At 36.2% G+C, this 24,877-nt stretch overlaps 1 protein-coding gene across 1 annotated transcript in view; it reads left to right on the top strand.

The window, feature by feature from the left end:
* Positions 1-5,221: 5,221 nt before the first annotated feature.
* LOC144434449 (thrombospondin type-1 domain-containing protein 7A-like) overlaps positions 5,222-24,877 on the top strand; it is an 80,628-nt gene continuing 60,972 nt past the window's right edge. The window contains exons 1-2 of the mRNA XM_078122897.1: positions 5,222-5,788; positions 12,342-12,465. Coding sequence (XP_077979023.1) covers positions 5,222-5,788; positions 12,342-12,465 — 691 coding nt within the window. The remainder of the gene's footprint in view (positions 5,789-12,341; positions 12,466-24,877) is intronic.

The raw sequence follows: 24,877 nt of genomic DNA, 5'->3' as shown, positions 1-24,877 counted from the left end.
CCCCAACCCTAACCCTAACCTTAAACCTAACCCTAACCCTTAACCTTAACCCTAACCCCTCACCCTAACCCTAACCCTAACCCTAACCCTACTAACCCTAACCCTAACCCTAACCCCTAACGAATAATAGTGCAACGAGTAGCGATGGTTCACATTTATTTCACACTTATAATAGTCGGTTTTTCTTGAACTAGTCAGTAATCTACCTCGCGGACTTGCCGGCAAAGTGGAAGGTGTGAAGGACCTCTTATATCTGGATGGGTGGGGGTAACGACACACTTGGTTAAATACTCCTTGTTTTACCAAGTGAGAAAACATTTACACAAATATAATAATAGTGTTATTGTTTAATTTTGATCTGAGTCTTTTACACTTCCATGATTCATCTTATACAAAATTTACGTTAATGTTGCCTTGCTTAATCTGCTAGTCTCAATTCATCACAAAGATTACAAAATGCATGTCTTTATTTACATTGTCTTTTCATTCATATAGTATATAGTTCATATAGTTTTACTAATCATGGCTTGTAAAGATTTGGTGGAAATGCTATCCAAAGGTAAACACAGTTTTGCCCGCAATGCCGCACGTTTGCCCGTCAATGATCCCTTTTAATTGCCCTTTTGTTACCCCCATTGACACCTTGTGTTCAACTAAATGACTTCGCCTGCGACAACACAGTAGTGGTAATCTCATGAATATTCCAAGGGTGGGCAAGGGCGGGCAAGGGCGGTTTTGGACACCCGCGGGCAACACAGGTGATTACCGCCTACTTGAATAAGATCACCTCCCTAACCCTAATCCTACCCAGCTTTGATCTTTATTCTTGTGTTTGTCCAGCCAATGCAGACTGCAGATCCAAAGGAAAAGACAAATAACTCTCCCTACATTAATTGCTACTTCAGGGAAAACAAGTGCTGAACTAATCTTGAAGAATTAAAAAAAATTGCATCGTCGCACGACTTTAGGAAACGTTTCCTGACCACAAACAACAACTTTCTTTTTTGTGGCCTCCACATCTAATTATCGAAAATATGTCAATAACACACTCACTCACACACACACACACACACACACACACACACACACACACACACACACACACACACTTTTCACCCCTAATATATATTATTCCTTATGCAAGGAAAAAATGGAAAGAAAGGGCAGGTTTTGAACATTCTGTCAAAAATGTAAACAACACATGTAACAGAAACATTGAGCCAGCCGTTTTTTTAGAAAATGGAGAGAGAGAGAGAGAGAGAGAGAGAGAGAGAGAGAGAGAGAGAGAGAGAGAGAGAGAGAGAGAGAGAGAGAGAGAGAGAGAGAGAGAGAGAGAGAGAGAGAGAGAGAGAGAGAGAGAGAGAGAGGAAGAGAGAGAGAGTGAAAGAAAGAGAGAGAGAGACACACACACACACACACACACACACACACACACACACACACACACACAGAGAGAGACTTATCTCCCCTATAATCCTTCCTTACCCTTATGGAAGGAAAAAATGATGCAAACACAGAACACTAGTTGCCATAAAGGGTAGTAACAAGGAAGCCCTACGTTATAATCATAGATGTACTGGTAATAAATCCACGCGGCTATATCATGTCATCACGATTCATATATCAATCAATGTAAATGCTTAACTTCAGAAGCACCGAGGAGTCTGCAACTCGCCTGGAACATTCGTGAAACGCCCACTTCAACACACCGAAAGTTTGAGCAACCTCTCCCATGCTGGATTTATTACTAAGAACCCAAAGAAATATCAACAATTGTTTGGAACTGACGATGGGTTCTTCACCACCACAAAACGACTCTGCAGGTTAGGCCCAGTTTGGTACAAAACTATTTCAAGTTGTTCTTCTTGACAAACGCTGAGACGTAAATGTTTACGAAAATCTGCTGGTGTGAACTGTGGGATAACTTCCTCAGCATAATATTGTATATTTTCAGTTTCTCGTCTGTTGAAAAGTAAGGCGAGTACAACTGGCAGAATGTCATTTTCCACTACTTCGTCATCATCGTCCATAAATATTCTCGAACAAACTCAGCTAAGGGGTGGACCATTTGATATCCGGGGGGGGCCTTGGGAGATTTCGAGGGGGGAAAAAGATGCCAAGTGGATTTGCTTGAAAAAAAAAATCCGGATATGAGTGGGTGATGGAAAAAAAAGATGAACCACTGCTGCTAGAAAAAATATCTTGGCAGGGAAATGATGCACAGGTTCGAGTATACTGTTCAACCTGCTCGTACCTCTCCAACCAGGACACTTGTCAAATCATGACCAACAGTTTCAAACACATGTCAGGGACCAGTCAGTTTCGTTAGCCTGTGGTACATATATATATTTGTTCTTGTCTCTGTTTCTTTCATAAATGGTTTAAATATTACTTCATGTAAGGGTTCAAACATAACTGTACATAAAATTATACATATAATACTTGTATTACCTAGCTACCACACCAGTTACAGAACATGCCATGTAAGTGTTTGGCTGTTTCACAATCAGTGCTTCAATTATCTTGCACTTTGGGGCAAAAGTGAACTTGAAGGTTTTGCAATGGTAATCTTCATACCATTGGATAGTTTATAAAAGAACTTAATCTAAATTGTTCTAGTCTCTTCAGTATGAATTTGTCAGAAGGGATGATATACTTCCTATTTCAGACACTACATGTATCGACACCACAACTCAAATTCAAGTTTCTATTGTACACTAGGTATGACCTCCTAAAGTGCTCTCACACATCAGTAACTTTACTATGCATGCAATATCAATGCCCCTATACCAATGTTACAGGTCCACTTTTATAACATGGAAAACTTATTCAAAAAGGTTATATTTACTTTAGGCTTAGCTTTTCGATGCTTGGCAATATATATCTCAGAGGCTATGAATAAAAATTGCCTAAATAGAAACAAAAAACTACAGATTTGGCAGGGGGGACCCCTTGGACCCCATCACCCCAGAGGCCACCCATTCGTTAAACCAAAAATAAGATTCACCAAAATTGGTTTTAAAAAAAACTTGAAAAACTTCTAGGGGAGACCCCCTAGGACCCCCCATAAGAGGTAGACATGTCCAAGCCTCAAATCAAAGTTCTTCCCTCCACCTATTAGTGTCAAGATGCTCTGAAACTTTATTTCAAAAATGTTTCAACCTAGTTGCTTTTTACAATTGTTAGAGCAGTCTTGTAAAGCTTGCAAATTATTGTCTGAATGTGTCTATTAATAGCCTGAACATTGGCTTTAAGAGTAAAAATCCTCCAGGGCTTCTAGGGGACACCCCCTAGAATCCCCCTCCCCATAAGAGGTAGACATGTTCCAGTCTCAAATCAAAGTTCTTTCCTCCACCTCTTAGTGTCAAGATGCTATGAAACTTTATTTCAAAAATGTTTCAACCTCACGTAGTTGCTTTTTACATGTTAGAGCTGTCTTGTAAAGTTTGTAAATTATTGTCTGAAAGTGTCTGTGAATAGCCTAAACATTGCCTTTAGAAGTAAAAATCACCCATGGCTTTTAGGGGGAGACCCCCTAGAACCCCCCCCCCCCCATTCATACACACTCACACAAGAGGTAGACATATCCCAGTCTCAAAGCTCTTCTCCCTATAGCTTACTGTCAGATGCTATGAAACTTTATTCACCGGGGGTCAGTGACTTCTTGTTGGCCCAATGGAAAAAACACTGACAACCCCCCACCCCCACCCCAAGCTGGAGAAACTGACCAGTCTATCTGAATGTCTCAGCTCACCAATCAAGTTTCCGATTTGTATTTTCAGTGTGTCATCATACCATGGCATAAAAACTGTCAATGATGTTTATTTTATTGAAAATCAAACATGTAGGAAATATGTAGTTTTCTAAATAAAATCTGTGTGTGATAGAACAGCATCTTTTTACTCTCTGTATTACCCTGTGCGAAAACCAAACAGAAAATTGTGGCAACAAATGTAGGTGTTCAACATTGACGTAAAAAAAAACCGGATATCTCAAAGAAGCAAAGAAAAAAAAAGTTGCCAGCATAGGCGAAGGAGAAAAAAAATAATTCTCAGGCAAGCAGGTGGGGAAAAAAATAATTACTCTCCACCAATCTTCCAAGCCCCCCCCCCCCCAAGGATATCGAATGGTCTACCCCTAATCAGTATTTGCATCAACACTGCCATCTTTCTGTACGCACCAGAGCGAGGCTAAGTGAAATTGTTTGGGTGACGAGTGCAGTGCAGTGTTGCAACATGTGCTATTAACTTTGGCTAACTTTCGCGTATACGCAGAAGCCTGTCCCCGGCGACCGTTCTCGTGTCGAGAACATGCCAAAACCGTAGGAAGGGTCACAGTCATGGGTCACAGTTTGGATTACTGGTTGGGGGCGCTCTGTAGAACTAACTCATAAATAATTAATATGTATTAAAGGTAGTCATACCAACAAAGAGCAGTTTAAAAGTGATTTTAAAAATTTGAGAGAGAGAAAAAAACACAACACCACTGGGCTTTTCAGATCATTACTTTATTACATGGCACCTTTTAGGGAAAATATGTTTTTAAAGCAAAAAAAAGAATAAACAGTGAACAAAAAACATATATTTGTAAAAAAACAAAAAACAAAATACATAATAAAATTGACAAACAAAAAATTTGTGAACAAATGTACAATATTCCAAGTCCCTGCTACTGAATCATGGGAACTTCGCGTCTGATGCATTTGTCGTAGGGAGTCAAAGGTCAACTTGGATGAAGTGATTGAATGAATCACATCATGATCAATGTAAGAAGTGTGTGTTGGCAAGTACAACATGAGAATTTGTGTGGGCGACCAGCGTAACCATCATTTAATGTAGAGCTTTACCGCAAAGGAAATATGTAGGAAGTCGTGAAGACAGACAAGGGAGATTTGCAACTGTAAAGAAAGAAATGTGAGTCCATCCAGTCAACGCGCCAGTCGGATTGAATCATTAACTCGACACTGCACCTTCGAACTCGTACAATTTATTTACACAAGAGTCTCCAACACACGTTTGAAGTACGGTTACAGCAGAGTGTTATCATATCAAGTCTTGATAGAGTCTGGATTAATTTCCTTGCGTGCTAGGAGACTATCTACGTATATGATTTTGTTGACCCTCTTCGCACTTCAGCTGTGTAACTTGTAGTCTGCAAATCCAGACACGCAATTTTTCATAGCGCGATTGTAGTCTCCGTGAGTGCTGACAACACGTAAATCATGACAACGGATAGAAGAAAACCAGAAATGGTGAACTTTATTTTCGCAGTTTGCTGCTTATGTACTTTACTTTCGTGCGTACAAGTTAAAGCACAAAGCTTTGACACAAATGAAGGAAACGTCAACCCGTACTTCATATTTCCTGGTTCAGAAGTTTTCCTTTGGTCATCTTCTTCGTGGAGTGACTGTGGATTTTTGAAATCTGACGAATGCTGTCAAGATCGCTGCTACAGAACTCGACAGATACACTGTATACGAGCTGAGGATGGAATACGTGTACCCACTTACTATTGCCAGAAATTGGGCCAAAATGATAAACCCGAAAGTTCACAACGTTGTTCAAATTGTTCAGAAGATTGTGTCACGAGTGCTTGGTCAAGATGGTCGGATTGTAGCGCAACTTGTGGACAAGCTACAACATTTCGAAGCAGACGAATTTTACGACTGGCAGTGAACAAGGGGAAAGCGTGTGGGGAACTTTCGGAGTTTAACGCATGTTCTAGTTTAACACCTTGTCCTGAACCTATCTATACCTGGAAAATTGGTCCATGGACTAGTTGTCGAAAGGTGAGGTTTTTTGCATGTGATAGATAGTGTTGATATTGGAAATCTGTGAAAAAAAATGTTTTGACTTTCTCTCTCTCAGTTTCTGTATCATTCCCACACTGTACACTGTTCAATGGATGAGTGCATCTAGTCGAATTCCTCAGATACCTCAGTTTTTGTTTTACTATCTAACATGTCTAACTCTTTTGTTCACTGTGGAATGATCAATACTGAAACATGTAGTTGGCTTCTATTGAAGGACTTCCTACAAATGTGCTGTTTGTTTGAAACAATGTGTTTTTCTGAACTACTGACATATCAAACAAAACGTACAGTTTAACTTTTTAAAGTTTCATCATTTAAAAAAAAAGTTAAATATTCGGATATAACATACAAAAAATGTTTGTATTATGAAGAATTAATGTAGGATGAATTATGAAGACATTAAAATTTGAAAAGACCTTTTGTGTGTTTCGATCAGCACACAGTTTGGGACTTTGACTTATTGACCGTAGTTGGCTATCAGCTTTAGCAAATGATTGGAATTTTGAACTGAAGTTGGGTTGGTTCCAAAAAAAACTCCAGGAATTCCCCGCTCTGTTTTACAGGGTTCAATTGGGACATATTGTTTATAGTGGTGTCAGCAGAGATTATGGGAGACTAGTGAACATGTAGGTGTAGGATTTCAGTGAAAAGCAATTGGGAATAGTGAAAATACAATCAATGCAGAGACTGGAGTATTATTACACATATAACTGATAGTTGTTGTCTCAGAGTCTTAGTCCTTCACCTCCTAACTCAGTAACTATAAATAAAAGTGGAAGACATAACCTAAAGCAGTGTTAATTTTCACCTCTGTGTCACCTGTCAACATTTTACATGTTGTAATTTCCTTATATATCTTCAATAAAGTGAAACAACATTTCAGAATTTTTTTTCCATGAAAAATGAAAGTTTAGTTATTTTACATGATGTGCAACAGTAGTGACCATTGATATGCATGCAATGTACATTTAATAATTACAATAGTATTTACACAAAATGTGAAATGGTTTAGGTGTAGTCAGAGCCCTGGGTGTAGTGTAGCCCAGACAATTGTGTAGCAATCCTAAACTACAGTCAGCTAGATTGAAAAGCCAATAACAAGCTTCTAGGCTATATATAGTGTAGACATGTTATTCAATGAATTACATTTATGATCTATGTATTTGTAAGGTTGGTAAGTAGGTAAAAATCACTCCAGGTTAAATGTTCCACCGTTCATTTAGTGAGGTTAGTAAGGCCTAATAAAAAAAATTGTGTGGTTCTGATTACGCTCAATTTTAGAATAGGTGGAGTAGGTAGATTTTTTACTTTATTTTATTATATATATTTTTTTCTGTGTGAGTGTCTAGTGCAGGTTTTCCATTGTTTTCCAAATGGTCTCTGTGTCATACATTTCTTCCTATCAGATGTACAGCCATTACAGATTTGAAGAACAGTTTTATTTTGTCTTTTTAAGTTGATGAGACTTCACAAATTTTTTGCGATTTTATTATTTTTTTCCTCGAATACATATAAAAGAAAATTAGGGTCGGCAATGAAAAGCTACATGTAGGTGGGGTCGGGTAACCACAACCAAACACTTATTTTTTTTAGACCCTAACCAAAATGTGGTAGACCATGTTTGGAAACCTTAACTATAGCCTGTTTATGGTGTTAAATAACTGATTCTGATAACAATATTATAAATTGATAATAATTTTTGTAATAATCAAGTTTATTTGAATATTAACCACCCTACCGGGGTAGTTTTTTATGCTGAGTTCAAAAAAGGGGTCATTTTATTAACATCCATTGCCATGACAACCAAAATCACCATAATAAGTGGATGGTTTTTCCAAAATTTGACCAAAAACATGGAAAGAAATGAAAATTAATGAAAAAATTTCCTTGTAATAATAATAATAATGATAATAATCAAATAATTAAATAAATATTATATAGAAATCATAATTTTTTATAATAAATGAGTTTATTTGAATATTAACCACCCTACCTGGGGTAGTTTTGTATGCTGAGTTTGGAAAAAGGGGTCATTTTATTAACATCCGTTTACATGGTAACCAAAATCACCATAACGTGTGGATGATTTTTCCAAAATTTGACATCAAACATGGAAAAATTAATGAAAAATTTTCCTTGTTTTTGAGTGTATGAGATGGGGCTATCTGTTGTAACGCAAATTGCCTAAAATAGGACAGCTGTTTCCATGAAAATATAGAGTAGACTAAAAAATGTTTTCGTTAAACACCTACATATCTGGAAAATATCATGATAAATTTAATTATAACATACGTTATTTGCATATTGACCACCCTATATGGGGTAGTTTGTTATGCTAAGTTCAAAAATAGTTATCATTTTAGGAACATCTGTTGCCATGGTAACCTAAATCACCATATTATGCATTATTTGCATATTATTACGCTTTGCCACTGCGGTATAGAGCACTGTCTTAGCAGATTGATACTCACCGAGTTATATTATATATATATATATATATATATATATATATATATATATATATATATATATATATATATATATATATATATATATATATATATATATATATATATATATATGCACACGTAGTTCATAAACTTCAGTTGAATATATGACATGATCATGATGGATAAGCAATGTAACATTGTAGGTTTTTGAGTAATAATGTCCGGTGAACATTGACACTCGTGTACCAAAATATCCATCCAAAGTTGCATTCAAGGAAACTGTTAGTTGCGTTATGATTGAATACAATGCCGCTGGATATAGTTGAGGATGAGTAGCCTTCTATACCTTCCATTTTTAAGGGAATATTGATAAATTATCCATAATTTTACAGATGTGTCACCATCAAGGTTGTGACCTTTTATTTCCGTTGTTTTAGTACGCACGCGCTGTGCAGATGCACACGTAAGCACCTTGTGAATGTGATACAATGTTACACAGTGCAACAATATCATCATGCCTGGAATGACCTATATCACGTGCACTCCGCATGTATGCCATACATTTCATAATTTCAGGTACGTTTTGCATTCGGATTAATATATTATTACATGTTATCGGCTATTCATGAAAGTACAATTTGTAATAAATGAAACAATATTCTTACAGTGTTTTACAGCAGCAGAAGATTATGACACAGGTCACGTTAACTTTATGGTATGCCAGCACAATGACATCGCATTTTCGATTGTGATCAAATCAAATCAAAACCATACAATTTTAGAAGAGATTCAAACAACTTAAAATCTCAAAATTTTATCGCAAGTAACGCGAAGATAAAAAAAAATTAAATCAAGCGATTGTAAGAATGCGAATTTGACATTTAATTCCAAATACTATGTCAGATTTCCCATAGAAAAACAATGGCCGTGTTCTTTTATGACAACTGAACTTCGCTCACGTTCAACTTTTTTAAAATGTGCACCATTCGGTCTGAAAATTCATAAATAGAGACCAAAGGGGTTTTGTAAAAATCTCTTGGTTTTAGATTTGTCATTTTTTAAATTCATTTCTGGAAAATGATGTGCTATCGCTGACTATGTTGTTAAAACTCATTAAGAAAACCATTGTACTAGTAATTTGTAAAACGGCACATTTTACCATGTACACCTACATAAATTCAGACCTCTAACTTCGTTATTCTGTAAGTAAATTACACGTAATACATACAGACTGACCTAGCATTTGCTTTCACAAAAATCAGTCTTTAATTTCATGAAAGCTGTGTGGCAAATAAAATCGAGAGTTTCGAGTTGTTCCGTATATTTTAGTTTAATACCCGTCAGCAAATAATGCTATCAACAGGTCAGCGATATGTGTTCCACGGACACTCACCACAGTCAGTACTACTGCGCTCATATCAGAAAAACTTGAAATCGATATCCTTTTCGCTAAACTTTGCAACATTAATTTATGACAACTAAACTTCGCTCAGCTGATGTTCAACTTTTTCAATGCACACCAATTTTTCTTAATACTATTGATTGTCATCATTGATTGTTAACACTCATCTTATTATCAAAGACAGTCATTCAGTGCCAGAAAAAGGCAGGGAAACCAGGAAATTTTATCCAATCAACCTGCTGTTGCCAGGACTCTGAATGCTATAGAGTGAATTTTGGGGCAAATCTAATTATTATTAGCCCCATTTTAGTCCAGAATTACAAATTAAATTAATTGTAGTAATTACTTCCATCAAAAATTGCTCACATCCGTACTGGGTGTGTGGAATATTTTTTGGATTGATTTTAAGGAAAGGTGCTTAAAAATGTGAAAAAACAAGTGTTCCATTAGTGTAGTAATGGAAGCCATCTCCTTTGAGGAAAAGATTATAATCAATATCAGAGCAAGTAAAGAGGTGTTTTGTATCACTGAGTTGGTTGCATAGGAGTAGGAGGCTTTGTTCAACATGATGGAGAAAAAAAATTCCACCAATGGTGTTATAGCACAACTGTGTTAATCCACACGCCAATCCATCATTGTTGTTACCCATGCAATTTGCACCACCATTTTTAGCACTTACTGAAATGATAAGGTTCAGTAGTGCTATAGGCATCGCTAAGTGTCTGTCTGTCTGTGTGGATGTGTGTGTGTGTGTGTAAATAACTTAAAGTCAGGACCGATTGCCATGATATTTGGTGGGTATATTACCTCTGGTGTTTAGTTAGGAAATTGTTCAAATCAAAATGATCTTACCACTGGTGTGTGATTTGGGTCAAAAATGTGATTTTTGGTCAAAAAACTTAAACTCAAAAACTACAGGGCAAATCGGTGTGAAAAAATTGGTGGGAACATTCTTAGAGGTGTTTAAATTAAGAATTGTTCACAACATGATGATCCCATCAGTAATATGCAAATTAGGGCTAAAAATGGTGTCTTTTGGTCAAAAGTCTTTAATTCCAAAACTACTGAGCAGATTGGACTGAAATTTACTGAAAATTTACATTGGATTTAATTTATTTTTCAATAATCACTTATAGTGCAAAGATAACAACAGGAATTGAAAGACAAATGAATAAACATTCAAAAAATGTATGCAAATGTGCCTCGCTAAAAGACCCACGTCCATAGCAACAGCCAAATAATCACATATATTGCAGAGATTACAGGAATTGAAAGACAAATGAATAAACATTCAAAAAAATGTAGGCATATGTGCCTAGGAACAAGACCATGCCCATAGCAACTGCCAAATGATCACGTATATTGCAAAGATAATATCAGGAATTCATGCACAAGTGAACAAAAACATTCAAAAATTTATGGAAATATATCTAGCAACATGACCACGCCCATAGCAACAGTCAAATGATCACATATATTGCAGAGATTACAGGAATTGAAAGACAAATGAATAAACATTCAAAAAAATGTAGGCATATGTGCCTAGGAACAAGACCATGCCCATAGCAACTGCCAAATGATCATGTATATTGCAAAGATAATATCAGGAATTCATGCACAAGTGAACAAAAACATTCAAAAATTTATGGAAATATATCTAGCAACATGACCACGCCCATAGCAACAGTCAAATGATCGCATATATCGCAAAGGTAGCAACATGGTTGGATAGGCAACTGGATAGTCATTCAGCAAATGAACGCCTAGTGTTAGCATGGACTAGCATATGGATAAACATTTTAAAAACTGTACAGTTGTGCTACAACGCCATTGCCGATATCTGTTCTCTCTCTCTCTCTCTCTCTCTCTCTCTCTCTCTCTCTCTCTCTCTCTCTCTCTCTCTCTCTCTCTCTCTCTCTCTCTCTCTCTCTCTCTCTCTCTCTCTCTCTCTCTCTCTCTCTCTCTCTCTCTCTCTCTCTCTCTCTCTCTCTCTCTCTCTCTCTCTCTCTCTCTCTCTCTCTCTCTCAAATGGCACAAACTCCCTTTACGCTTGCATTGTTGAGTAGCAAGCAGTGTGCTCTCTACTATAACCAAATTTTGTTGTGAGTCTGAGGAAAACTGCCATTTCTTGTGTCACCACATGGTAAGAGATAGGGGAACACCAAAGTTTGGTGCATCACTAGAAATTGTGTGTGAGTGGCGCATCAAATTGGCTTAGAGGGCACACTGGTGGTAGCAAGTAGTTTAAAGCAAGATATTTTTTTTTAAATAATGCATTCTTTGTGAATTATTCCCCAGGCATGTTTTTGAGGTCAGCTTTTTTATGTTTTTTCGAGCCATACATTCATTTTCACCCATTTGGATATATTCCAGGAGACTCTATAACCAGCTTCTATATGAAGTAAACTAGGTCAATCTAGCTGCATATATGACAGATGGGTCATAATTAATCAAAGCTTTTAGTATATACAATGTACATGTGTAACATTGCACAAAAAAACCCCGAAATTTGCTGAACACATCAAAGCTGCTCATTTGCAAATGACTTACTTAATGCAAATGGTACCATTAAGCCCTTGATGACTGTCCATTTGCAAGGCATAATGGGGACTAAATGGTGCCCAATGCAATCCGTATTCTGATTTTTCAAACAAGTCTTTGTGGATTGTCTCCCCAGATAAATGGCAGTTCCCATGGCAGTAATTCCACATGTTTCGTCGGGCAACGAAGTCGTTCAGTCGCATGTCTAGATGACAAAGGCCAGGAAGTCAACCAATCACTCTGTATACAAAGTGCTGCAGGTATGTTGTGTAATTGTTATTCTTTAGTCAAAGAGTGAGTCTGACAGCATTGGTACAGTGTGCACATTGATGTTCCTAAACACCGCCAGGCATACCCATTTCATTATGTTGTCAATTGTGTTTTTTTTATCAATTGACTGTGTGATGGGTCACCAAGATCTCAACAATTATATCTGTGTACAAGTTATTCAGATTATGCTGATGATTCAAGAGAGCCCAGACACAGGATAGTCAAACAAGGTCAAAGAAAACAAAAGTAACTGAAATTATAAGGAAAATGATAAACGTAAAAAACAAAGTATTGTGCAACCTGTTAATGCATTTAATTAAAATACCAAGGCGTTGTACATCGTGTATGTATACCTGACAGGTAGCTGCTCAAGTTTAAAACATAAAAGAGTAACAATCAAGGAATTTCTTATACTGCTTGGCAAGAGATATATCTACATCTGTTGATGTAAGAAAGAGACATTGGCCTTTAGAGCAAATGAGATTTATGTACAATCAATACAGAAAATCGAGTATAACATTGCAAATAGGAGACATAAGCTCAACTCGCACATAAAGAAATAGGGAAGTTATCTAAAACATATTGGCCAAGACCCAGCATTAAATAGTGAATAGAAAACTTAAGTTTTAATTTCAGTAATGCAATCATTTTGTGTTTTATCCAGATACTGTAAAGACCTGTTATGTATAACTTTTTAAGCTCCAATAAAAATCTTTTAAATACAAAAAACAAACAATAAAGGAAACAAACAAAATTAAATATAGATATAAAAAAATAAACATTGTGCATCCTTGTGTTGATTGATTTAGCATACAAATATGTGTAATAGCAAGGAATGGAGCCTCATCTGAACATAAGCTGCAACTTGAAAAAAAATTATTATGCAAAATTAACAGTAAATGTAATATTTGCAATGCAAACACAATTATATCTGTTATCATTTTGTATTTTCCAATATTTTTCATCATTTAAACGTAAAGCAAATATGAGATGATATGCCTTGAAGTGTGTACATGTAAGTATTCCTGTCATGCTAGGTTCAAAAAAGACGTAAAATGTGCTGACAACTTGTTGACCCTTAAAATTCCAAGTTCCATACCTATAACATTTAATAGCATGTAGTAATTATAAAATTTGAAGACAAAGTGTCATGTACATGGTTTGAGTAGTCTACTTGCTATTGTAACTACATTATTTTGTATATCTCAAATTCTAAGGAATTCTACTGATAAACAGCTCAAAAGAATCTTCATTGTAAGACACCACAGGCCTCCTTGCGGCAATGATAAACATATGCAGTGATAAGTAACTATGTATCAGCTATAATTTTTTTGGTCATTGGGTCAGTGGAAAAATATGCTCTGGTTTGTTACTACAATGTATGTTGATAGAGAATGTACAGTGTTGTTTAAACTATTTGAAATGCTGTTACAGTAGATGTAATGTAATGTAACTGGAGCACTTCATTTGGCAATCTTGTTACACATCATGACTTACATTTGTTGACATGTGAATGTAAGTGCTTCTGATTTTATACATGGTTGTCTGTGGGCTGGTTGGTCGTTGCATGTACAGACTTTGATCTGACTATCTCCAGCTATTTTGATAGCTAGAGATTGACTGTGGGCTGGTTGGTGGTGGCATGTACAGAGACTGTGGTCTGACTATCTCCAGCTACTAGAGATTGTAAGACCATGGCAATTGAGTCTCTCATATATCTGTACAGAGACTGTGGTCTGACTATCTCCAGCTATTTGGATAGCTGGAGATGGTAAGAATATGGCAAGTCTCTCATATATCTGTGCAGAGACTGTGGTCGACAGATCTGACTATCTCCAGCTATTTGGATAGCTAGAGATTGTCTGTGTGCTGGTTGGTGCATGGTGGCATGTACAGAGACTGCGGTCTGACTACATGTATCTCTAGGTATTTGGATAGCTAGAGATTGTGTAGGTGGGCTGGTTGGTGGTGGCATGTACAGAGACTGTGGTCTGAGTATCTCGAGCTATTTGGATAGCTAGAGATTGACTACGGGCTGGTTGGTGGTGGCATGTAGAGAGACTGTGGTCTAAGTATCTCCAGCTATTTGGATAGCTAGAGATTGTCTGTGGGCTCGTTGGTGCATGGTGGCATGTACAGAGAATTGTCTGACTATCTCCAGCTATTTGGCTAGCTAGAGATTGTGTATAATAATAATAATAATCTTTATTTATACTGGATAGTTCTTTAAGCATTGAACGCTTGTCTCCCAAGAAGTCCAGTGAGGGCCATCCCCCACGGGTTCAGTGTTAATGCAGGAGGAAACCGGAGTACCCGGAGGAAACCTGCGTTGTTCGGCAGAGTCAAACTGAACGACACTCTTCTTACTTACAGTAGGGAAATTTAATCAAGCCCTGTACGGGGTTCGAACCCTGACCGCATTGGTAAGAGGCGGATGGTTTAACCACTCGACCACCGACAACCATTAATCATCTGTATGTGGGTCGCTTGGTGGTGGCATGTACAGAGACTGTGGTCTGACTATCTCCAGCTATTTGGATAGCTAGAGATTATGTATGTGGGCTGGTTGGTGGTGGCATGTACAGAGACTGTGGTCTGAGTATCTCCAGCTATTTGGATAGCTAGAGATTATGTATGTGGGCCAGTTGGTGGTGGCATGTACAGAGACTGTGGTCTGACTATTTCCAGCTATTTGGATAGCTGGAGATGGTTTAAGAATATGGCAAGTCTCTCATACATTTTTTCTGTGCAGAGACTGTGGTCTGACTATCCCCAGCTATTTGGATAGCTAGAGATTGTGTATGTGGGCCAGTTGGTGGTGGCATGTGCAGAGACTGGTCTGAGTATCGCCAGCTGTTTGGATACCTAGAGATTGTGAGAACATGGCAAGTCTCTCATATAGAATAGAGTAGAGTAGAGTATATTTTATTTGACACGATGTCATACAAGAACATCATTTATGGTCAATGATATGCAGATACAATATAGTAGCAGCATACATAGATTTTATCAAGTTTTAAAAATTTCCGGTAACTCACGCTTTTAATAATTAGTCCCCGCCGGACGAAGTCCGGGACGAGGACTTATGGATTGGGTTCCGTCTGTCCGTCCGTCCGTCCGTCCGTCCGTCCGCAGCCGTTTCTTGGAGATGCCTGAACCAATTTTTTTCAAACTTGGTACAGGGGCATACATATGCACGTCAATTTGTTTCATGATTGATACGATCCAATATGGCCACCTAGCAGCCATTTTGTTTGCAAATTTACCCTGTCTAAAGCCATAACTCAGACATGCTTGAACAGATCTCATTCAAAGTTGGCATTAGGACAGTGTTCTATGACATACATGTGCATATCCATTTTCGTCGTGATACGATCCAATATGGCTGCCTGGCAGCCATTTTGTTTGTGAATTTTCCATGTCCAAAGCCATAACTCAGACATACTTGAACAGATCACATTCAAAGTTGGTACTAGGACAGTGTTCTATGACATACATGTGCATATCCATTTTCATCGTGATATGATCCCCCATACCCGACCAATCCTTTATTGTTGTAGGCATGTTCCATGTCCAACAAGCAGACACAACATATCTAAGTCTCTTTGATTTAGGTTCACAAGTGTTGTTGCGTGATCAGAGTTGTGATAATTCCTTAAAAGCCAATCATAGCGGGGACTATGTCATTCTCAATGACTTGTTTATTTAGTAAACCTTTAGGCCATGCCATACATGTCAAATGCTTTTCACAAATCAACAAAGCAGGCATACAGGTAGGATGACTTGCCAGGTTTGTTAATGATTTAAGAATAAATATACCATCAATTGTACGTCTGTTTTTTCTGAATCCAAATTGAGATTCTTGAAAGAAATTTTTATCATCAAGATAAGTTTGTAATCTATCATGAAGAATAGGAATGAAAATGTTTGAGATACAGCATGACAGAGATATTCCTCTGTTGCATCAGAAACATTTCCTGATTTAAAAAGTGGTACAAGGTAACTGCAGTGGTATTCCAATGGACTGGAAAAGTACAACTTGATAAAATCTGATTGAAAAGTTTATGTAAACACAATAATAATGTAGGTGTAAAACATTTAATCATATCATTAGTTATCATATCTGGACCTGGTGATCTACCAGTTTTAGTTTTCTTGATAGCACTAACAATTTCTTGAGAGCTGATTTCCCTGTCAAGATCAGAAATACCAGTGAAAGTTTGGTCACTTTTGAGTGGGTTATCAACTTCCACATCACACTTAGAACTGTTGTTGACACTGCTATTATTATATAATGTTGAAAAATGTTTTATCCAATCAGCAGAAGAGATTGAAGGTGTTTGAGTTTTACTAGTAGGATTTGTAAATTCCTTAATTTGCATTATATATCTGTGGGCTCATTGGCGGTGGCATGTACTAATAGAGACTGTGGTCTGACTATCTCCAGCTATTTGGATAGCTAGAGATAATAAGACCTAGACTAGTCTCTGGGCTATCATGTTGCTGCTACAGTAATCTTCTCAAGTTCTATATACATTGTAAAGCAATTGTAGTGATACATGGCTGTGATTGTATGCAGGTAGTCACTTGATATGCATATGGGTGAGGAGGAACACCCTGACTCCAACCAGGATGATGTGCATTTTTCATTATCCTATGGTGGTGGTGGTGGTGGTGGTGGTGGTGGTGGTGGTGGTGGTGGTGGTGGGGGGTGATAAAGGGAGTTTTATGATGTATAAACAGCTCTTACAGTATGTACAGGTTTTCACTATATTTCACTATATTTCAAGGGATTTAACACTGCAATATATGAGCTTTTACTGGAGTGTTTAATGGGCAATCTTGTTAGACATCATGACTTTCATGTGTATGTACATTGTACATGTCTGTACTGATAATTTAATACAGGTACATGTGTAATAGCTGTACACATAAAACAGTTGTACGACTGGCATACACAAAGTGTAAAATGGGAAATACTAGTATATTGTTCATGGTTCAACCAACATTGCAATTGATTCAAATTAACCATTCCTATAAAAGTGACTACATTCACTATTGAGATGTAAAGTAATTGTGGCATCCACACTTGATGTTTTTTTTCATCATGTTTATGCCATTGTCAATACCTCAGGGTGTATACTATCCAGATTAAGTCTATACATTACAGCAACAACAACAACAACAACAACAACAACAACAACAACAACAACAACAAGCCTCCATTATTATAAGCATAAAAAGATGTTCAGAGACCTTATGCCTAGAACTTAAAGCATATGATAGCCGTAGAAAATAAATAAAATGTCACTTTGTAAGTTTGTTGATATGAAATAAATGATTACAGTATAGCAGTATAAACCAAAATGGTGAACAGCATCATCCATAAAACATTTTTAAATAATTCAATCAACTAAATTGAGATTTGATAATTATAAGTCTGTCAATTGAAGCACAGAGGAGTGATAATTATGAAAATCTCATCACAATGATAGAATTATAATGAAAATAATTTTGGGTCAATAGAAAAAATAATGTAAAAAATTGTGTCATCTGAAACACATACATTTATTTTTTTATCTACATTTATATAGATTGTACCAGACATGTAAATAAAATAAAATAATGTGCATAATTTATCAACATTTTGAACTTTACATTGCATCTGATCTACAAGACATGTATTGTCTGTACAAATGTGTTCACGAGAGTAAGGACAGAAGTGACTCCAGAGAAAGTCAGCTTATCAAGATGGAAAATACCACAGATCAATTTGATGTACAATGTTGTACATGGAGAGATTGTAAGCTGCTTAATGCATGGACTGAACTCTCAAACAAAAGAACACTTTCTGTACAGGAGCAACAATCCATTAGATTCATTAGGTCTGTGAAAGGTTTTTTTGTTCTGCTTCTTTTGATGGTTTTTGTAGTGAATTAAGTCTTTTGCAAATTAAAATTGAACTATGTTAATGGTATCCAAAATAGCAGTTTGTTAGTGGAAACTCAATAGAGATTGTTGTGTTGGTCAGGTTCAGTAGTGAATTTATATATACTCACCACAATGTCTATGCTGAGCGTAATATCTGAATTGAAACTGCAACAGTTATAATTATTGATAGAATTATTTGGAGAAAGAAATTACAATTGCTTAAAAAATCATCCCAAAGTGACTATATTTCTCTGTCCAATTTGATTCTTGGAAGCATTAACAATTACATGTATTTTCCAAGAAATTGTGAGTTTATTCTTTCCTTTATTGATTTTGAAAAAAAGATAAATTTCATTCAAAAAGTGTCTGTAATTTCTGCTATGCTAATGTTTAACACTTATCTCATAGACATATTACATGTATACAAAATGGATATCCTTGTTCATTCTCAACAAATATAAGCCCTGTCCTCATATGAAATATGAATCGATTTCGAATTCAATTTGATTCAGTTAAACCGTTTCGAAATCAGTTTATGTCCCAACATGAAATGTTAGCAATGGATTTGAATCAATTCAGTTTGCTGTACTGGAGCAGTTAGGGGAACTGTGTTGCACATTTCTACAATCTGATGTGTACTTTGTATACATCCACCTTTTGTGATGTTTGGAGTAATTGCATACAAAAACAGCTGCAGTTGTTTCATTACGTTTGCACCATAATGGGCCTTAATTAAGATTACTGTTAGAAATCAGTCAAATGGATGTAGAGCACAAAGGAATATTAAAGGCAGTGCCATTTGAAATAAATCCTTTAGGCATAAAATACTAAAATGATTTCATAGAGTAAAATTTATAAAATTATATATTAATGAAAAAGATGACATGCACATGAAATGTAGAATGCATAAATGGAAACAAAATGAAAACAAAATAGAAATGTTATAACTGAAAATGTAAATAATATGCAAAAAATTGAAATTGAGGAAAACAAAATATTTAAGACAAATTTATTATTGGGGGGGGGTAAGTAAGGATCAGCTGTCTGTGATATATGGTTAAAAGTTGAAGTATTCAGTAGCTAAATCTTTCTGTTTTCACTATAAGTACCACCCTTACAAATGACATTTCATGGATAGCCTGTAGACTACTGTGTATTTCTACTATATATAAACAAACTGTTTATTTGTCGTTCACTCACTTTGATATCAATTTTTCATTCCAACTCCTGGCAAAGCGTAATGCATAATCCAAACTGTATCCCACCTATTTTGATACTAGCAAAATAAAATCACCTGTACAGTTCTACTACGTCACAGTGGGTACATGTACATGGAACTATTCGCAAACAACATTTACCTTTATATACTAGCCGGAGATGCGGCTAACTGGCTTGATCATGTCTTTTACCAAAAAGTATTGTTCTGCTTAGTCTAGTGGTTTTGCTCAGATCTCCCTTTGAAGCCTCTATGTTCTGCTGAGTCCAGCTAGTACGATGAGCCAGACAGCCAAATCTTTGGGCATCCTATGTGTATGTAATCTGTAGTTGATAATTATTTATTGAAAACATATTTTTCTTCGAATGTCACCATCCTTGAGAACATCATGGTTGTCAATCCATCAGATGTGTAGATTGTATCACAAACAAGGTAATGTATTAATGCCTAATGGAATGTGTAACATATCAGTGTAACATCTTTCTCTTTCAGTCATATAGGATAACTGTAGTCTGTAGTATGATGATGGACTAAATGCCACCATGCACTTGGCTTTCTAACCTACTGCTCTTCCAAGACAGGGCTCTGGGCTAGCTAGATTTTAGTTACATGTAGTAATATACATGTATGTTTATACCAACAATACATGTACTTTAACATGTATTACTGTCTAGGATAGTTTTTGTCAGTCACCAGTGATATGAAAGATAAAGTGTCTAGACAGCTACCATGGCCACTCTAATAATAAGCTGGAACTATGTGATAGTCTCGTACCCCTGGCCACTTAATGGTCCTGAAAGATCACTGTCCACTCAGATAAATTCTGTATATTGCTATACATTACAATAGGTCAATGGTCATAAAGCTGTGGCCCCTTTATCAACTCTAAACCATATTACCTTCATATGTAATGGGTTTTATTACCCATGCATGCACTAAAAATGTTATCGGTCATTAAGTTTGATCTGTATTGTTGTGACTTGAGAATTTAAAGTGTGGTCATTCGATAGTGAAGAACGGCAGCAAAGGTGTTTTGAGAGTATCGACTGGAATTTATTCTTTGAATCAAGTGACGATATACATGAAGCAGCTGACGCCATTTCTGAATACATTACATTTTGTCATGATATGATCATTCCTGTGCGTTCAGAAAATATTCCCAAATAACAAACCATGGATATCAAAATCTCTGAAAAACACTCTGAACAAAAAAAAGATTGCTTTCCAATCAAATGACCGTGTTGGATGGAAACGTGTGCAGTTGAAACTTCGCAAAGATATACGTGACAAGAAGAAACTTTACAAAGACAAAATAGAAACGCAATTTAAAACTGGTAATATATGTGACACACAGAAGGGACTGAAGATTTAACCGGACTGAACAAAGCAAAGTCCAACTTATGTAACTTACCAATAAGGGAACAAGAAAGAACTTATTAGGCAAATGAGCTAAATGATTTTTACTGTCACTTTGATATGCACGATTTTGGAAAGTTTGAAAACGTTAACCCAAAACTCATCCTCTGGATAATAGATTTACTTGTCAACCGTTCTCAGTCTGTTTGCTACCACAGCATAATTTTGGCCTCCTGTTCTGCATTTATGGGTGCCCCACAGGACACCGTACTCTCTCCCATGCTGTTTACACTTTACACAAATGATTGTTCAGGTACCGATACAACTCCACTCATCAAATATTCCGATAACTCTGCAATTTAGTTTACTCATCAAATTCCGACCACACTTACTTCAATGAAGTTGATAGGTTTGCTACTTGGTGTAAGAAAAACTACTTGGATTTGAATGTTTACAAAACGAAACAGATGGTTATCGACTTAGGGAAGGACCCTAAAGCTTTACCCGACCTTTTTATTGACAATGTTAAAGTTGAACAGGTGACTGATATTTAGGAACAATCTTGGATGATAAGTTAAATTTCAAGGCCAACATAGATTCCATTCACAAGAAATGTCAATCTAGAGTTTACTGTTTACAAAAACTAAAGGCCCTAAACCAAATGCCAAGGTATTGCAGACATTCTACCAAAGTTTTATTGAATCAGTTCTAACATTTTCTTTTTTGTGCTGGTTTGGTAGTCTAAGGACTAGCTACAAGAATGTTTTGAACAAGATTGTAAATGAGTGCAGTAAAGTAGTGGGCGAAAAGCAAACTAATTTGAATGAATTGTTTACATCTCATGTACAGAAAAAATCTAGGAAAATGATAAATGACAAAGGCCACATTATGTCCCAACACTTTGAACTTCTACCATCAGGAGGATGATTTCGTGTCCCAAAATTCAGAACAGTTGGAACCAAATCAAGTTTTGTGCCCACTTCAATCAGAATATTAAACCAAACTAGATGATTTTTTTTATTAAAGATGTTTACTGTACATTGCTTTGTTTTATCAATATATCTGACTTACACAGGTCAAAGTTCATATTTCGTTTTTAAGAGACATAAACCATGTGTATATTTTTATATTGTATCTATATTTTGGTAATGTGTTTAATGCATGGAACCATGTCACCGTAATTTTTGTATTAGAGATAATAGTGTTTTCATGTATCCTGTATCTTGTACATGTACCTTGTCTGTCCAAGAATTTACAACAACCAAGCATAGCGCATCAAATTATGGCAATTGAAATATTTGTAAAGTATGTAAAGTCTAGTTTTCTTATCAGACATAGCCTAGAATCCAGGCAATGGGGAATTCAGATCAGACTAAGGCTAGAGCAGTCTATATGCATATTCATGAATTTTTGCTATACATTCAGTTTTTAGCACAACTGAATTGATAAAGTTTAGTAGTGCTATAGTGTGGTGCGGTGTCTGTCTGTCTGTCTGTATGTATATGTGAATGTGTATGTGTGTGTGTGTGTGTGTGTGTGTGTGTGTGTGTGTGGATGACTTAAACTCAAAAACTGCAAGACCGATTGACTTGGTATTTGGTGGGTCATTACTTGTGTCTAGTTGAGAAATTGTTCAAAGCTAAATGATAGCATGACAGGTATATGATTTGGGTCAAAAAATGCCATATTTGGGGGGTTTTTAAATCACAAATTCAAAAAAATTACTTTGCAGATTTGTTTGAAATTTTTTGAGAACATTCTTAGGGGTGTGTAGATTAAGAATTATTCATGACATGATCCCATCAGTGGTGTGCAAATTAGGTCTAAAAATGTGTCATTTTGGTCAAAAATCTTTCATTCCAAAACTACTGAGCAGATTGGGCTGACATGTAATGGGGATGTATCTGGGGATGTGTAGATGAAAGTGTATTCACAACAGGATGATCTCATCAGTAATATGCAAATTAGGTCTAAAAATATAAATTTTGGACAAAAACCCCTTTCTCGAAAACTACATGGTGAATTTGGCTGAAACTTGGTGGGGATGTTTCTGGAGGTGTTATTCTGCAGTTACTTGTCAAGACATTTTGACACAACTGGCCCTAGCAACCATGACATGCCCTTAGCAACAATAAAATGAAGATGTACTGTATATTACAAAGATAACAGGGATGGGTAGGCAAGTGAATGAAGATTCAAAAAATGTATGCACATATGCCTAGCAACAAGACTGCACCCATAGCAACAGCCAAATGATGGTTTATATTGCAAAGATGAAAACTGGGATGGGTAGGCAAGTGGGTAAAGATTCAAAAAATGTATGCAAATATGCCTAGCAACAAGACCACGCCCATAGCATCAGCCAAATGATGATGTATATTACAAAGAGAGCAACAAAGATGGGTAGGTAAGTGATTAAATAATCCAACTATGTATGCAAATATGCCTAGCAACAAGATCATGCCCATCCAAATGTAGTGAAATGGTGATGTATATTGCAGAAATAACAACATGGATGGGTAGGCAAGTAGATAATTGACATAATTTGATTCAGCAATGAAGTTACTGCCCATACCAATAGTACAATTATGGTGTACTTAAACATTTTTGTTTTAAATTAGTCAGAACTTTTGGAAACCCTTTGAGTTGAGTTTTATTGAGACCATCCAGTTCTCACATGCATTTTACAATAATAACACTTAAAGTATACAATTGTGCTACAATGCCATTGGAGCTAATTTTCTTGTTCTTTTCTTGTTTTATTTTGCACTTTAAATTCCATTTTGTGCCATTCATTTTTTGTCCTAATTCTTTACCATCCATGTATTTTTTTTTATCTTTCTTTTTACATCATGCACAATACATGACACAGTACATTCTACTTTATTCCTAGATATAAAATAAATGTACTACATCATCACTCAAACATATTTAAGGTATTGTGTGTTGAAAATGACTAGTCTATGAAATAATCATGTCTCCCCCCCCCCTCCCCCCCCCCCCTTTATAGTCGTGAAATCACTTCTTAGTTCTTGACACTGTTCAGATTTGAGGTAAAAATATTATTAGGTATTGACAAATTTAAAACAAGTAAACTAAATGACATACAGAACCTATAAATGTGTTCATACAAGCCCATATATCATCCATCTTTCACATATAAATTGATTTATGAGACCGTAGGGTCTACAATATTTTGCCTGAATTAATCTTATCATTATTGTTCCACCCACATATATGTACATGTGTTTGTCAGTCTTCCCCAAGTAAACTCCTCTCATTGATTAGATATTTGGTACAGTTATATCTAATCTATGTAGTAATTCTACTACTCCCACACAGTGCACTAGCAAGAACAGAACACTTATATTAAGTAATTTGTCATGTGCAAATATATGAAAAGCATGATGCAAAGAAAACAACCATAAACTAGCCTGAACAGTAAAAATTCAAAAAAGTAAAATGGCTGTTAGGATAGTAGTTAGTGGAGGTGTAAAACCGTAACGATACTGTATAGGAACTAGACTATTAGGATAGCTGAAATAGTGCTGTTGTAGCATTATAATCATTCAGCACTACACGTAAGTTAGCTTAGCCATCATTTTTAGCCTAGAATCCAGTCATGTGGGAATTCTGGCTCTTGCCTTTCCCCTACCATTCCTGGCATTTCACTAGTGGTCGTTTACTTTAATTGAAGCTTTAGCCAGAAATCAGATCTATACAAAGTTTTATTGGGTGTTCTATTTATCCCACTGTGGGATGATGTCAATAGGGTCACTACATGATTAGAACCAACTCGGAGGGTTGTGAGCTATATGATGTAAACATAATTTTTGTATTCATTTGTCTCTGGGAAATCATAATCTAATGTTAAGTTTGAATAAACGACCACTAACGAA

The sequence above is a fragment of the Glandiceps talaboti genome, chromosome 4 (assembly GCF_964340395.1).
Source record: "Glandiceps talaboti chromosome 4, keGlaTala1.1, whole genome shotgun sequence".
NCBI lineage: Eukaryota > Metazoa > Hemichordata > Enteropneusta > Spengelidae > Glandiceps > Glandiceps talaboti.
Note: the sequence above shows the minus strand (reverse complement) of the source record. Positions and strands in the feature narration are given on the sequence as shown.